The sequence below is a fragment of the Formica exsecta genome, unplaced genomic scaffold (genome assembly GCF_003651465.1).
Source record: "Formica exsecta isolate Colony F162 unplaced genomic scaffold, ASM365146v1 scaffold395, whole genome shotgun sequence".
In the NCBI taxonomy this organism is placed as follows: Eukaryota; Metazoa; Arthropoda; class Insecta; order Hymenoptera; family Formicidae; genus Formica; species Formica exsecta.
The window spans coordinates 651,995-666,615 of NW_021851188.1; the positions used below are offsets into that span (position 1 = coordinate 651,995).

The following is a 14,621-nucleotide window of genomic DNA, read 5'->3' on the forward strand; positions in this document are numbered from 1 at the left end:
CATCGTTATATGTTTCTTATATTATATTTTTCAAGTAATATAATAGATATTATATAATATTACACTTATTATAAAAAGTATATGTGCAATTTAATTACAATTTATGTAATATTGCCCATGTAATATATTGACGATATATCGATCACATTTCACATTATTAATATTTTTTAATATATTGCATCCGGTAAATATATATCCGAAAATTAATAACAGAGTTGCCGTTTAATCTCATATTAAAAATGCTTTTTGAGATATGCAGAGAAGAGAGATAATAACATACACACATATATTGAGATATACATGTACAGACATATATAATGGATGCAACTTAAATGTAATTAAATCAATCGGAATTAAGATAAAATTATCACATATCAACGTCTTGTCAATCGGCGATTGTGCCTTTCGACGAATTCTCGTCAATCATTCGTAGATTATAATCCAATTCGTTCTTATTCTCATCTCTATTCCCCACGGGTCATTGAGCACTCTCGTTCTATATTCTTTCATATTGCAGATGGATTTTCACGCACGCGTACCTTCTTTATTGAATTGTGCATTGATTATTCGCTGTATCTTGCAATCTCTTGTTAGGGATAGATAAATCATGCGTTAGTTTTATTTTTCCTTTGTTAATATTTCATAATTTTTACGAATTAATAAATTGTCAAACATACATTATATATAGCATATCTTGATATAAATATTTATATTAATAATCTTGATATAATATTTATTTAATTAGACTCAAAAGATTCGACAATGAAAATTATTAGAATTTGTACGATCGAAAAATCTAATAATTTTTTGATTTTTTAAATCAATTTTTTAATTTAAGTAACGGCAAACATATTTTCCGTGTTCTTTGTAAAAATCCTCAATTGTAAATAATTTGTAGTACGCAATCTGTAGATTGAGATACGTTAATAGACATCTCTCTGTTCGCAGTATTTAACTTTATCAATTAAAATGATCCCGGCCGGAGATGACGGCGCCGTGAAAATTACAATTGCGTTAAGTCAATCGTAATTACCGGTCGCACATTAACCTTTCTATCTTCGTAAGGGTTAATTGCCTCGAGCGTACCACAAGAGGAAAGCATTTCCGCAAGAGATTGTACGGAGTTGGGATGCGGTTGATATACCCGCGAGCTCTCGCGTTCGGGGATGATCGTGCGGGATCGGACGCGGAGTCTGGGGCTGAAGCCGAGGTAATAAATAGAGCGGCTCGTCGATCCGGAGCGGTATTTCGTCGCGTGACGCCGTGGCGTGTACGCATCGATCCACAGGCCGACGACGGTGGTGCGGGGCGGATAGGCGCAACCACGTCCGAAAATCAATCCCGTGCACGCGTGTATCGTACTCGCGCGCGCGACGACGAGGAAAATAATCGGCGCGGCTGCTCTCCTTCTCGGGGAGGCGAGAAAGACGGTGACATTGACGTCGGAACCGGCCGCGATGCTGAAGAAATTCCTCGGCAAGTCCGGCCGCAGGATCCTGCGGGTAAGCCGTTATCTGTCAACGGACGTTAATCGGCTCTTCTCCTCGATCATCTCTTCGATCGACTGTTGCACGCATGCACGCACGCACGCACGCACGTTTCTTTCGGGCGCATATTGTGGCCTAATTCCATCTGGACATACATGATCGGTTTTGCATATTTTCTCGACTCGATTAAAGGGCGCAACGTTCGTTAACACGAATTTTACGCGTCTTGTTTTGCGTCGTGCAGAATTACGACACATGGTATGGTTTCGTTTACGTCATTCCATTTAGGTGTAAAACTTCCGCGCGCGGTTGAATTATCGCGAATCGATGTTCTTATAGGTACGCGTCGTTGGGTGATTTCGAGTAAACGAGCTATGTCACGTAATTACAGTGAGAACTCGCGTCGACCTTTCCCTGCGAAAGGGTGCGTTCCATTTCTTCCCCTCGTTATTTAAGAGAGCGATGTATTATCTTTTTTTCTTTTTTACTTTACAGGCGATCAAAAAGCTGTCCACCAGGAGTCATAAGGCCAAAAAGTCGCGCAATCCCAGTTCCTGGCACACGGCCATTCCGGACCTCGAGACGACCTCGCTCTCGTGGTCCCTGCCGTCCTTAGACACCAAGAGTATCGACACCTATATGACGTACGTCGCCGAGAACCAGGAGGACTGCATGTCGAGTTGTTGCTGTTGCGACGAGTACGAGGAGAACCAGAAGAACGAGAACAGAGAGAACGAGATGATAATCTAACATCCGTGCTCATAAGCGATACGTATCGCACGCTCGTTTGTCTCGCTATTAAATTCGCCGGCAATCGCATGCCGTCCAAAAGGGTGGCAAAGAATCGCGGGTGTACGATTCTTAACGATATTTAACCCTTAACCGGTGAGTATACGAGTATGTCATTTTTATTTTCTGGACAGTACTTCTGTTAATGCAATAGCGGCACCAAAGAACATGCTCGTCGAGAACTCGGTTAAGGGTTAATCACAATCCATCCGTAATCCGTTCCACGCACAGGGAGCGTTTTATGCTCTCTTTTATTTTTTGAGATGTATCATATCGTCGAGATGAGGGGGGATGAAAGATAGAAAGAGAAATTCTACAGACCTTGGATTATTATAATCATCGTATCAGACGATTTTTCAACATATTATCGTGAGATAAGAATGCGAAGAAGAGGTGATGCTTTATTTCCAATTAGTCTTCCAACACTAGATTTATCAATTTATTTTATAGTTTGCATTCTGATGTTTGCGATAATTTTGATCTCATTTAGCCGCATAACTTCGTCGATAATAGATGCATTATTTATTTATTGTCATACACATTCATTTCATTACAATTACAATAGTTTAGTTATGATTACGCAAACGCGGTTATATTAATAATTAAATTAGTTGTTGGTTTAATTTATTCAGTTCAACGATCGTCTTTTTTTCCCACATTTTATCGTACAAGAAAGAAAGAAAGTGCGACGTTTCTTCTCTTTGCGCGTCATCATCACTTTCAATATAGAGAATAGCAATATGTGACGTAGTACAAAAAAATATATATCGCCTAGCGTGTTATCAATCACGGAAGAATGACGTTCGAAATATAATAGAACTTTTCCACTTATCATGTGATTTTATCACATCGAGTCTAACTCACAGATTAGTTTTTTGCAAGATATTATTTTTTTTTTTGATATTGTGCACTGTTTCGGGTAATCAATAATTTATTTTCGCGCGAGACGCTCGAAAGCTACACCAAAACCGCACGTGACAGAGCCTCCTCGCTGTGTCCAAATAATTTATTTATGATCGTAAGAAAAGAGATTTCGCAGAAAAATAAATTTTAATCATTAGAATAATAATTATAAATTAAAATTATAATAAAGAAGATTAAATTATTTACTTTTTTACTTAAATTATACGTGTACTCGCATACATCTTTTCGGATCAGTCGGATATCGATGAAAAATTTCATCATGAATCTCATGTTGGATACTCTAATTTCCCCCGCTAGTTATCAGTGAGAGGGAATCCGACTTTGTAACTCGATGTCGTCACGCTGATCGTCCTAGGTTTTCAATATCTTGCGCGTTCATAGTGCGCCCGTTAGATTATAGTTAGTCGATACAACTGATCCTCGATATAGGTAAACTCATCATATTTTTATTTCGAGGAATGAACATCGTATATTTCGCGAGAGGTAAACGGCATTAAAAAAAAAATAATATACTTAAATGAACGGATTTTCTCTTTTCTGCGATTTCGTTTTAATTCTTTTCGACAAATCCGAGTTACTGGATATCGAGGATGTTTACGCAATAAATCGCACCGGCCTGGTCACCCGAATCGAGGTTTTCTATTTCCGATCTATTTCCCGCACTTTTGCTCAAAATGCAAAGTCAATCCTTACTGAAGCGTAATCTTTTTATTCTTCCTACGGGTCGATTTGTAAGAGGGGAGAAGAGAAGAGCTTTAACGACTTATATCTATGTATAGATGCAGAATTTATATATGTATATATAAAATAAAAGAAACAGGATATATATATATATATATATATATGTATATGGATATGTACGTAGGTGTACGCGATGCGTGTTGATATATACTTTACGTAAGAGCGTTTCCGATAAGGCTGTGACTTTGTAATGGATATGTGAGTGTCATGAATAAAATGGTTTTATTGACGATCCCCGACATATAGTGTTCCCGTGACCCCTGTCATCGCGGTTTCATTGATCGTGCAATGTGTACCGCATACATGTATGCACCGTATAGCATAATATGCAGTATAATATGTACCAGTGTCACACACTAAGCAACACCACACGTGGAACCTTCGTTTGAATTGGTAATAGCTATCGATCCGCGCGCGATTTTCTCGTTACGGCGTCTAACGATCATTCTGGAGATGTGTTATAAGGATTATAGTATTTCTTTTATGACAAGTGAAAACTATAGCCTTCTCTGTGATTTCGGGTCGTTTCTGGTAACATTTTAACCACTCGTTGTTCTATTTTCGCGAATATCTATAATAATGATTTACAGAGAGAGCAGAGAATTTATTATTTGATAGCGATGTCAAAAGGACCTTCAACTATCCTCTCTTGTTGCTTTACTTTTTAATATTCATTTATTTTTTACATTATTTTTTAATATCCATTTGTGATTAGAGTCTAATGTGCAATTGCAATTTGGAATTTGGAATTTGCATTTTTAACTTTTCTTCTATCTCGTAGACCCGTATTATTCGCGACTTCAGAATAAATTTCTAGTGTAAGGGGAATAATAGAAATTTTCTTTTTATTTATCATTATATATTAATCTTTTAGAAAGGATATAATCAAGTATTGATTCTTAAAACGGATCTATAACGTAAAATTTGATATCCTAAAAAAATTATTTAGGGTAAATAAGGGTAATACGAGCTTGTTTAATCGTCGTAATATATATATAATATATATAATTAAGGTTTTTCCTAAAATATTAATTTGTGTAGCCTTTTGACGATTAAACAAGCTCGTATTACTGTTTAACAGAGAAAAAGCTCTTCTACCGTTAATTTGACGAGAAGTGTCAAGTTTTGACAAGAGCTCGCGGTTGAACGCGTTACATGGACGCGTTTCGCAATTATGCGCGCGTGCGACCTATAGAAAAAATCGTGCGTAACGAGCACGCGCGAACAATAGGCCGCACGTGCCTACGCAATATCAGTAATTCCCGAAAATTAGGTTTTGTCGACGCTGCGCGGGAGCACAAATAGTCGCGACTAATCGTTGACCGCAGTTCATTAAAAAAAAAAGAAAAGGAAATAAGGAGTAAACGTGCGCGCGAACTGTGCTGCGAAACTAATGATTCGCAAAACTGGTTTACGGACATAACGCGAGCGGGAGGGTCGTAAGTCTCATTGTTCTTCGTAGTCGGGAATATTCCGCGTCTGCGAAGGGAATTTTGCATGAGAAAGGAAGAAAAACGATGCGCGTCCTCCTCCCCGAATGCTGTAAATTCTTTCGTCCGCAAATTTGCGTCGGTTCTCTCTTGAAAGCCTTCGGGTGCGTAAAATTTGCACAAAAGACGCAGTGTACAATGAGATGATTTGACTGTCAACGTTTCACTATCGACAAATATCTGCAACGTAGGATTATTTTCTGGTAGCTATTATAGCTGAAAAAAACTTTGAGCGAGAAAAAAGTTCTTTTTTTAAAATATAATTAGAAATAAAAATGATGAATTTCTCTTAAAGATTGTTAAATGTCTCGGAAGCACCCACAGAGAATACAATTTTTAACAAGAGTCTATTTAAATACCAAAAATCAATGCTCTACTAAACTTAAATTTCTTTCCAGAAGAATCCGTGTTTATTTTGTCGCATAATAAGCGACAGTGACCGATCTCATTGAAAAAAAAAGAGTATTTCCGACCGTAAATAGTTTCATAACAGGTACGTACAGTTGCGCGCCATAGGGTCGTGTAAACATTGATAATGTTTTGATATGTCAGGTATCTAAATTCGTAAATGATCGATCAGATTGTATTTACGAGTCTCGATTTATATTATATACGTTCCCAGGAACTACCTCAGTGTCAGTTATCCGACGAGAATGTAGGACATTCTTATCTGATCCGCTTCAGTTTCGCGTGAATGCCGATTAATGGCTGTATATCTCGAAAATGTAATATCGATTGGACTCTCTTGGGGGAAAGTACAAAGGAGAGGAATCACATGCGATGAGATTCTATTTGTATCTTCGAGTGTTATCGCTTTATTACAAAATCGTATTGCAAAAATACTTGGACCTCTCTCACACGTAAACATTAAAATGCGTAAATGGCACGTTCCGGCATGCGTATGACAACTGTTTCTCTCTCTCCCCTTCGCTTCTTTTTCTTTTTTTATTCACGCTGGACTTTACACGCTCACGCAATCGCTTATCACTCGAAAGCGTCAATGAAGCAAATATACTAAGTCGATACGCAAACCGGTAGTCGATTACGAGATAAAATTACGAATACGTCTTATTATTTACATTTAAGCGTATGTATGTACAATCTATATACAAATTTTTTCTATTAATAAATATCTTTTTAAGTTAGGTATTCACACATGACTATCATTGTCTCACTCATTGAAAATGCACTGATATACAGTTTTGGTCGTTGAACATTCCTGAGATATGTTAATAATAAAGTATTAAAATATTGTACAAAAAATATATAATACGTATATACACGAAATTTGCCCTTCACATTGATTTGTTTCGTAAAATATTTACGAAAATATTTGTAACATAAAATCCAGTTACGCACTTATGCATTATATCGTTCTTATACATCAAATTCTGCAAAGGGAAAGTGAATTCTACAATCTCGCATTAGAATGTTCTTGTTGTTGGCTCTTGCACCAAACGACCGCGACCATGGCCGTCGATTGCGCATCGGGGGTTCAAGGTCAGTATGCCAGTTCCGCGCCCCAGGGTCGATAGGGTTTCCCGTGCTGTTGCTGGGGATACTGACCCGGGTATTGGCTCCAGCCGCCTAGAAGCGGCGGCATGGTCCCCGGACCGGGCGGCATCCCGGCGGAGACCGTGCTTGGCGGCTCGTAGCTGCTGGCAGTCGAGGTAGACGTCAACGTCGTAGACGCAGCGGGCACTGCCGAGGGCACGGCTGACGGCGGATGTTCCCGGTGGAAGCTCTGCAGATGCGACAGTAGCCGTAGCCGAAGCGGATCTCTCTCATCCAGACCCTCCATAGTCACCAGGTATCGGCCCACTTCGGCGGCACACTCTCCCCAGCCTACCGCGTGATAATCCATAGCTAGCTTCGTGCTGTCATAGCCCTCCGGTCCTGTAATTGCAATTTACATCGTGATTAATGATAAAAATATTCAAAAAATATATAATATCTTTATAGTTATTATAAAATATATAATATATAATAACTTAAGATTTAATGATATGTAATAACAAATCATATATACATATATATATAGATATCGTAGTCTTTAAAATTTGTTTAAGATAAAGAAAACTTTTATAGATAAAAAAATGGTACATAATTTTTTTGTATAATGTAATCGTTTAAGACGCGAGCTTCAACGAGAAAATTATTTTTCGACAAAGGTGTCGCGCTTCGAAAGAGAGCAGGTGTCGAAAAATGATATCGCCGTTTTTCCCGGAGTTTTTCCCGCGAATCGTCTCCGGACGATTCGCAGATTAAGAAATGCATCTGCGGACCGAGATCTTTTGTGCATTTTTGGTTTTCGCGGCGCAACAATGCCTCAGCATACGTGCACCGAGGCGAGATGGGCGCCTTGGCTTTAGTAGCAGGCGGTTCATTGTGTGCACGTGGAATGGGACAGGTAGCGTGGGAACCATTTAGACCCCCATAGACCGACCAGGCGTCTCGTACGCGAGATATGCACGCACCGAATAAACGAGTGGAGTGTCCCACGTTATTATGCAAGTTCTCAGACCCCCTATACAAACATCACTTATAAGAAAAGTCTATTGCGTATGTAGACTACTACGTACGTGTTAAAATCACGTGCGATCGATCATTGCTAAAGCCTTCGATAAGTGACTTCGAAACTTTGGGAAAAACTATAAAAAAGAAACTTATTCGGTGTGTACTGACGTTTAAAAACTAACATAAGCGTAAGATATAAAAAATGTCAAACCGAGCGTGTGAATATTTTCCTTTGCAAATTTATTAACAAAATAACAACGAAATATTATTCAATCGATATTGATCTTTGATTGACAAGCATCATTATCGAAACAACAAATGTCATTATAGAAATCTTAAGTATTAGAGTAAGTCTCTGGCCGGTCTTGAAATATCGCGATAGTTTGTTTAGCGATATTAAATTTAATATCTCTCGTTTTTAGAAGAAAGGGGAGGAGAGAAAGAGACACACAGAGCTCGTCGCGCCCTTCGACGTGTACGCATTTACAAATAGGGAGACCGCGCACACAATCGGACGTGTGTATTGGTGGTGCGTGTCCGTGCAAGCACATATATGAGCGGCTCTCTAGCTGGTTTCCCACAGGGTTCGACATCTGCCCCAGGCCGATCCGCCAAGCACCTCCCTCGCGAGGGGTGCGACACGCGGGACACCTCACCCCCGGGCCCGCCGCCACCAATCGTGGGAACACCACTTCCAGAGAGTCGTTGACTTCCTCTGTGCTTCCCACAGGATCTCCGCGCCCGGTCCAGCACCTGCTCGCGTGTGTGGATCCCGTTTGTATGGCGGCCTTCACGGGAAACCATATGCCACACCTTGTCTCGTGATTTTCTCTACGATGCCTCTTTCTCGAAAATATTTCTTGTGGACCGTTCTTAATAATATCAATATTGTGTTGAAAGAATTGCATCTGAAATTTGTTTAATATCTTTCCGAGAGAATTCCGTCAATTAATATTTGCGAATTGATCAATTTAACTGATTTTTCGCGTTATTTTTATAACGAAAATAATTAATAACAAAGTGACATATTCATCATTTGTAAAAAAAAAATTAAAATTATGAGAGAATGATAATTTTTAAGATTAAAGAGATATATATCTGCGCGCATTTAAGATATTATTATACTGATACAAAGATCTCGTTTACAAATCTATGTTAATCTATCTCGGATCTACGTAATAAGGAAACGCAGAGACGACAGATGGGCATTCGGTTACACAGTTACAGTTAGTGTTCTCTCTGTTCACCCTTACGGTCAACAGGTGTCTTCCGGTAGGAAAAAAGGGCCGGCTAACCGAGAGACATAATAATGGCGTAAGAATCAAATTAGTAACCGTTGAGAGATTATTAATGTCAGGCCCGAGAAATCTCGAGTTAGAAAGAAAGGGTGGTCTCATTGATCTTGGAGAATCGTCTTCGAATTCCGCTACGCATTCACAACAGGAAAAGGCGTTTCTTCCGGATTCGGAGATCTTATTACTCGACACCGTTACATCTTTCGATCTGCACTTCCGTTATGTCACTTCCGTTCTCGCGTGCGAAGTGGTAAATACCGAATAGTTTTCGTTCAATCGTTTTATATAATAGCGTTAATCTAAAACACATACACTAGTTAATTAAAACAAGTTTTTTTTTCACAGTTAAAAATTTTTATATAATAAAATACATAGGAGCATAGAAAATCGCCGTATTTAGAGAACGATTTAATTTAAAGAAATAACTCAAGCGAAGGGACGAGGATTAAAAAGGATAGAGGAGAAGACTCTCACCCTTATTGCGAAGCGTGCGCAAATGCTCGACAGTGAGCTGCAGGATCTCCGCTTTCTCCAGCTTTCCGCTGTGAGGATCCCTGGCGGCTGCCGGTACCAATCTCCTCAGCTCGCCGAGGGACGCGTTGATCCTGTCGCGACGCTTTTTCTCGATCATCCCCCTCCTGCGTTTCCGCGACGCGTGCTGACAGGAGTCTCCTCCGGGCGAGTTGCATCTGCAACGGGAATTTCGAGCAAGGGTTGAGACATAAAAGCAACATGGGATTCAAGGGCGCGTTATAAGACACTTCGTGGTTTCTTTGTCCGGAATTTTACGGTACCGTTCTAATCGTAAACAGAAACGAGAGAGAATTATTTTAATTACATATTGTCAATTCGCCTTGTGGACCGCGCGACAACTCACTTAATTAATTTCGACCAGACTGAAACAATGCTGTTTTAATTACAATTTTAATTACGATTTTGTCGTCGAAACAAAGAGACATATGCCGCGTCGAGAAGACCGACCGACGAAATTTTTAGAGAACAAAAGATTATTTCAATAAAAACTTTTACGCTCACTGCTTCATCTTAAAGAAAATTAATCTTAATTATTTCATTTTTTTTTTATTTTTATAGAACGATCAAAAATTCTTGTTTGATATTCTGTAGATTAAGAATTTTTTTTTTAAGAAACTAAACTTTTGCGAATTATAAGACGATTTGAAATTATTCCATTGGGGGGGCTCTAATTTTAATACAACGATCGCATGGATTTTTTTTTGTATTAGATAACGCGAGATTGTATAAAAAAATAAATACGTACGGTTCCTTGCCGCTCTCCTCCGAAAACACGTCGTCGCAATCGGAATCGCTCATGGTCCTCTTCAGATTTCTTTGTTGATGTCCTTGATTTTGTTGCGGTTGCTGTTGTTGCTGCTGCTGCTGTTGCTGTTGACTAGTGTCTTGACTTCTTAACTCCGTATCAATTTTTAATTCCAAAAACTCGTGATTAGATCGCATCTCCGTCATATCCGATCGCATGCTTGACATATCCTGATGTCGGACGTCCTGATGCCTGACAATGTCGTGTCTGGATAATTCCTGATGCCTCTGTATCTCCGGATGTCGAAGATCCGGCCGCTGCATCTCGTGCCGTAGCTCCTGGTTCCTCAGGTCGCCTGGTATCGTGGCAGCGTGTCGCAACTCGTGAGGCCCGGGCGGCCGCATATCATGATGATGACGCATATCCGGATGTTGCGGCGGCTGATAAGGTGGATGATGCGGCGGCGGCGGATAACCCCAATGATGACCCGACGGCGGCGCCGGTAGCGTTGACAGGTGACCGGGCGCGACTGCGCCGGAAGTAATCTCGGAGGACAACAGGGTGCTGTTGTCGTCGGAACGCGCGACCACCACTCGCCACATGTTACGCTGTCAGAGGAGAACGGAGGAGGATCTATCGGACGGCGCAAACTTCTTGCGAATCGAAGAAATATTCAAATCGATCGCGCTACCGCCGGATGCTGCGAGATACCGATTCCACAACGATATGAGATGCCATAGCGATTGACGAGAATGATTTATACACAGTCACTGTTTATATATGAATAAATCTGCAGTATTAATCGAGATAAAATGTCAAACACAATAAAAGATCACATAGCTTTCAACGTCTATGTTTGAAAGATGAATTCGAATATTTGCAGAATCTCTTCCGGAAAATCTGAAGAAGATCGAAGGGCCTTTGCTGCTGATGAGATAATTTCTTTAAGGATCTAATTTCCACTAAACTTGCGAATCCTGGAGAAGATTGCCGTATTGTTGTCGCCGAATTCTCAAGATAATTTCTTCGTGAATTTCGAAAATTGTTGCAACGTTTCTACGTTGAGTGTCGACGAACGTTTCGCGAGATCTTGAGGAAGGTCAGGGCTGGAACGGTGACCGCGAAAGGAGCAATCGGTCCTGGCACTTGTCTCGCGACGACGGTGGAGTTTATCAGCGCTCACGTGCTGCGGCTACCCGCGACGTCGCTCGCGGTCGCGTGCGTACGTGCATGCGTGGAAGAAGAAGTCGCGCGCTGGACGCACTCTCGGCTGCTGCAGTTGCTGCAGGATGTGCGTGTGCACTGGTCGCGTGGCGGCGGACGTATGTCGTGTGCGGGAGGACGCAGGGACGACACACGACCGCGTGGTGTATCCCGCGATCCTGGTGGGGATGATCGGAGGTGTGCGCCCTCGGGATGAGAGTGGGGCACCGGAGGGGCCCCGTGCGGCTCGTCGAGGTAAAGAGCAAAACCCCGGCGCATGGGAGGGAGCGAGAGTACGCACATCATCGTCGAAGGGGGAACGAAAATCGGGAGGGGCGACTTTCGTGGGAACGTTCGCGGCGACTCGTGTGCGAGAGCGTGCGTGCGTGCGTGCGAGCGTGGGTCCTTGATTGTGCGACCGCCGGCCGGATTCTGCGTTGCACTTGGTCAAGGAGACTGAGAGGTGGAGGAAGCGATCTTCTCGTCGTTCAGGCCAAGCGGATATGCGAGAAGAAAGGAGCCGGAAACTGCTCTTTTCCAGTCCCGTGTGAATCCTTGCTGTTCATTCTTGATGTATCGATTATATCTATTATAATAAAATAAATATGTATGATTTTTAGATACGTTTTCTTATAAATTTATATTTACTACAATTTCTCTGTAATTAGTATTTATATTCATGCAATTTTATAAAATCACAGATTTCAAAATTTATAAAATTTCAAGTTTATCAAATTAAGATTTGATCTTTTAACATCAAGATATTTCATTATTTATGAATTCTACAATGTCTGCGAAAATAAAGAAAGGGAGGATTTGTCTTTATTCGTTTACTCGAGAATGAGTAATGAAATTGAGAGAACCGGTAAGACAATCAGTTTCTCCCTTTTCCCCCAATCCCTCAAAGTGATACGCGCGCCACCATGAAATCACTCTAGTGCCACCCTCGTGAGAGCCACCCCCCTCTGCCTTATTCGCACGCTCGTGCGGACGTCGCGGAGACGTTCACGCGTGTCGGGAAGGGCCGTTTGGGGGACGTTCGTAGGAAGAGGGGGTGCGATCACGATAAAGTTCACACAGGAATCGTACGCGGCACGCGCTCACATGATTATCGGCGCCTGGGAACGAAGCTGACTAATCGTATCGTTAACTTTTCAGCGGAGATAGACCAGGAGCGATTACGCGACATAAAATCGGCGGCAAGTAAATTGAAAAAGCTACTCTGTGAAAATCAAATTGTCTAAAGTGCGTATAATACACCATAAAAAATTCTCATTTTCGTAACACATCTGATACAATATAAATTTTGAAAAATTTCGAGGATCTTGCGAAGCGATCTCTCATTGAATCATACACGCGAGCCAATATTACCTAAGAGAAACTTGGATGTCGTGAATAGAAATGAATGTAGATGAATAGAGATATGTTTTGCACGAGGCTCGATGAAGAGATTGGCTTATTTTCCTGACATATTAAGGAGCGATTGCATGCGCGGCAGGCGATGAAAACGGTACGACGACGATCGCAGCGGGTATCGCGAAACGTGTACCGCGTCGCGTGCACACACGTCCAGCACACGTCATCACGCGATCAAGGGCGCGAAACAGAAAGAGAGAAAGGGAAAGGCATAGGGTGGATCGCGTGCCCGTATTTTTTGCACCTCGCGCCGCCGATCGACTATTCTTCGTCTCTCCGAATTCACGAGAGCCCACCCCACGGATAGTCCTTATTCCGCATTATATAATATCTTCCCGCGGACCTTGCGTGCCTTTTGATGCCTCCCGGATCGCAAGCGGAGAAGCACAGGAGGGTGCCCAGTTCCCATAGGTATATCGCGTGAATGTGCGCTCTTCGGGCCGGAATTCTATATAAAGGGATGATGCAAATCCAAACAATCGGGGATTCTGACTGAGAGAAAGCCTGCGAGAAATCATGCTCTCTCGAATCATTCTTTATAAATTAATATATCTTGAAATATCTTTCGATTAGAACACTCTTTTATATTTAATTAATTGATATAACTTGTATATACGTTTTTACATTTACAATTTGTATTTTATTATTTCGTTGTTTTATATAAATTATCCCGTTTTCTGCATTGCGGGTAAATCGATTGCGCTCAGTCAAATGCACAGTCAATCGATACGCCAAGCACTACAATATTCGTCAGTATTTTTAAAAAAGATTCGAAAAGAAGGGACGATGTCTGAGTCACCAGGCCATTAAGCATTGTGCAGGTTACGATATCAATGACTTACATCGTTCTGTATTACGAACCGTGAGTAGGGCCAAAGTATCCGGCTTCCGGTCCGCACGCGACTTCTGCACGTGGACACGTGGCGCAAATCGAGGCGTTTGCATATACGTATATACACACATGTGCCACGAAGTGCATATCTGCGTTACTTCGAGGAAACAGACGACACGGTGTTCCAATATCGATGTTCGTCAATATCCGCGCGTGCGTTTTCTTCTATCGTCTAAATCTATTATTTGCATTCTGTAAACAAAATATAAAGCTATATATATCTGACATTATCGCAAATTTAAAATTTTGATAAAATATAAGCTTTTTTTGGTTTAAATCTTTTTGCAGAAGAATGTGCTATTCGTTATGTTAAATAAATTCAGAAATGCTATGTGCATTTTTATATATTAAGTAAATAAAAAAATATAATAAAACTCTCTCTTTTCTTCTCTTTTTAATTTTTGCATTTCGCAATTCCGGGGAATCGCCCATATCTGTCGTTTCCGACGCGGAAAGCCCGGTACCTTCTATCGGCAAATATTTATTCATAATTTCGTTTCAATCATGCATATATATATGCGCTGATGTCGAGTGGATTTAGCCGCTGGTCAGTCCATCTTCTGGACAAACAACGCGAACGGGAGGGAT

At 41.0% G+C, this 14,621-nt stretch overlaps 2 protein-coding genes across 2 annotated transcripts; one reads left to right on the forward strand and one right to left on the reverse strand.

The window, feature by feature from the left end:
* Positions 1–1,244: 1,244 nt before the first annotated feature.
* Positions 1,245–3,705, forward strand: LOC115239830. The gene is made up of 2 exons (XM_029814615.1): positions 1,245–1,502; positions 1,983–3,705. The coding sequence occupies exons 1-2, from the start codon at positions 1,458–1,460 to the stop codon at positions 2,235–2,237; spliced, it is 300 nt and encodes a 99-aa protein (XP_029670475.1). The 5' UTR covers positions 1,245–1,457; the 3' UTR covers positions 2,238–3,705.
* Positions 3,706–5,355: 1,650 nt separating this feature from the next.
* LOC115239829 (hairy/enhancer-of-split related with YRPW motif protein-like) lies at positions 5,356–14,239 on the reverse strand. The gene is made up of 4 exons (XM_029814614.1): positions 13,984–14,239; positions 10,523–12,311; positions 9,718–9,932; positions 5,356–7,327 (listed from the first exon to the last, which is right to left on the reverse strand). Exons 2-4 carry the CDS (start codon positions 11,122–11,124, stop codon positions 6,933–6,935), a joined length of 1,212 nt encoding a protein of 403 aa, XP_029670474.1. The 5' UTR covers positions 11,125–12,311; positions 13,984–14,239; the 3' UTR covers positions 5,356–6,932.
* Between the last annotated feature and the right edge of the window lie 382 nt (positions 14,240–14,621).

Coding starts and splice junctions, on each gene's coding strand:
- LOC115239830 (XM_029814615.1), top strand. CDS start 1,458: ATGCTGAAGAAATTCCTCGGCAAGTCCGGCCGCAGGATCCTGCGG. Junction 1,503..1,982: donor CCGGCCGCAGGATCCTGCGG/GTAAGCCGTTAT, acceptor TTTACTTTACAG/GCGATCAAAAAGCTGTCCAC.
- LOC115239829 (XM_029814614.1), bottom strand. CDS start 11,124: ATGTGGCGAGTGGTGGTCGCGCGTTCCGACGACAACAGCACCCTGTTG. Junction 9,933..10,522: donor GAGGAGAGCGGCAAGGAACC/GTACGTATTTAT, acceptor TTCCCGTTGCAG/ATGCAACTCGCCCGGAGGAG. Junction 7,328..9,717: donor GCGCACGCTTCGCAATAAGG/GTGAGAGTCTTC, acceptor TTGCAATTACAG/GACCGGAGGGCTATGACAGC.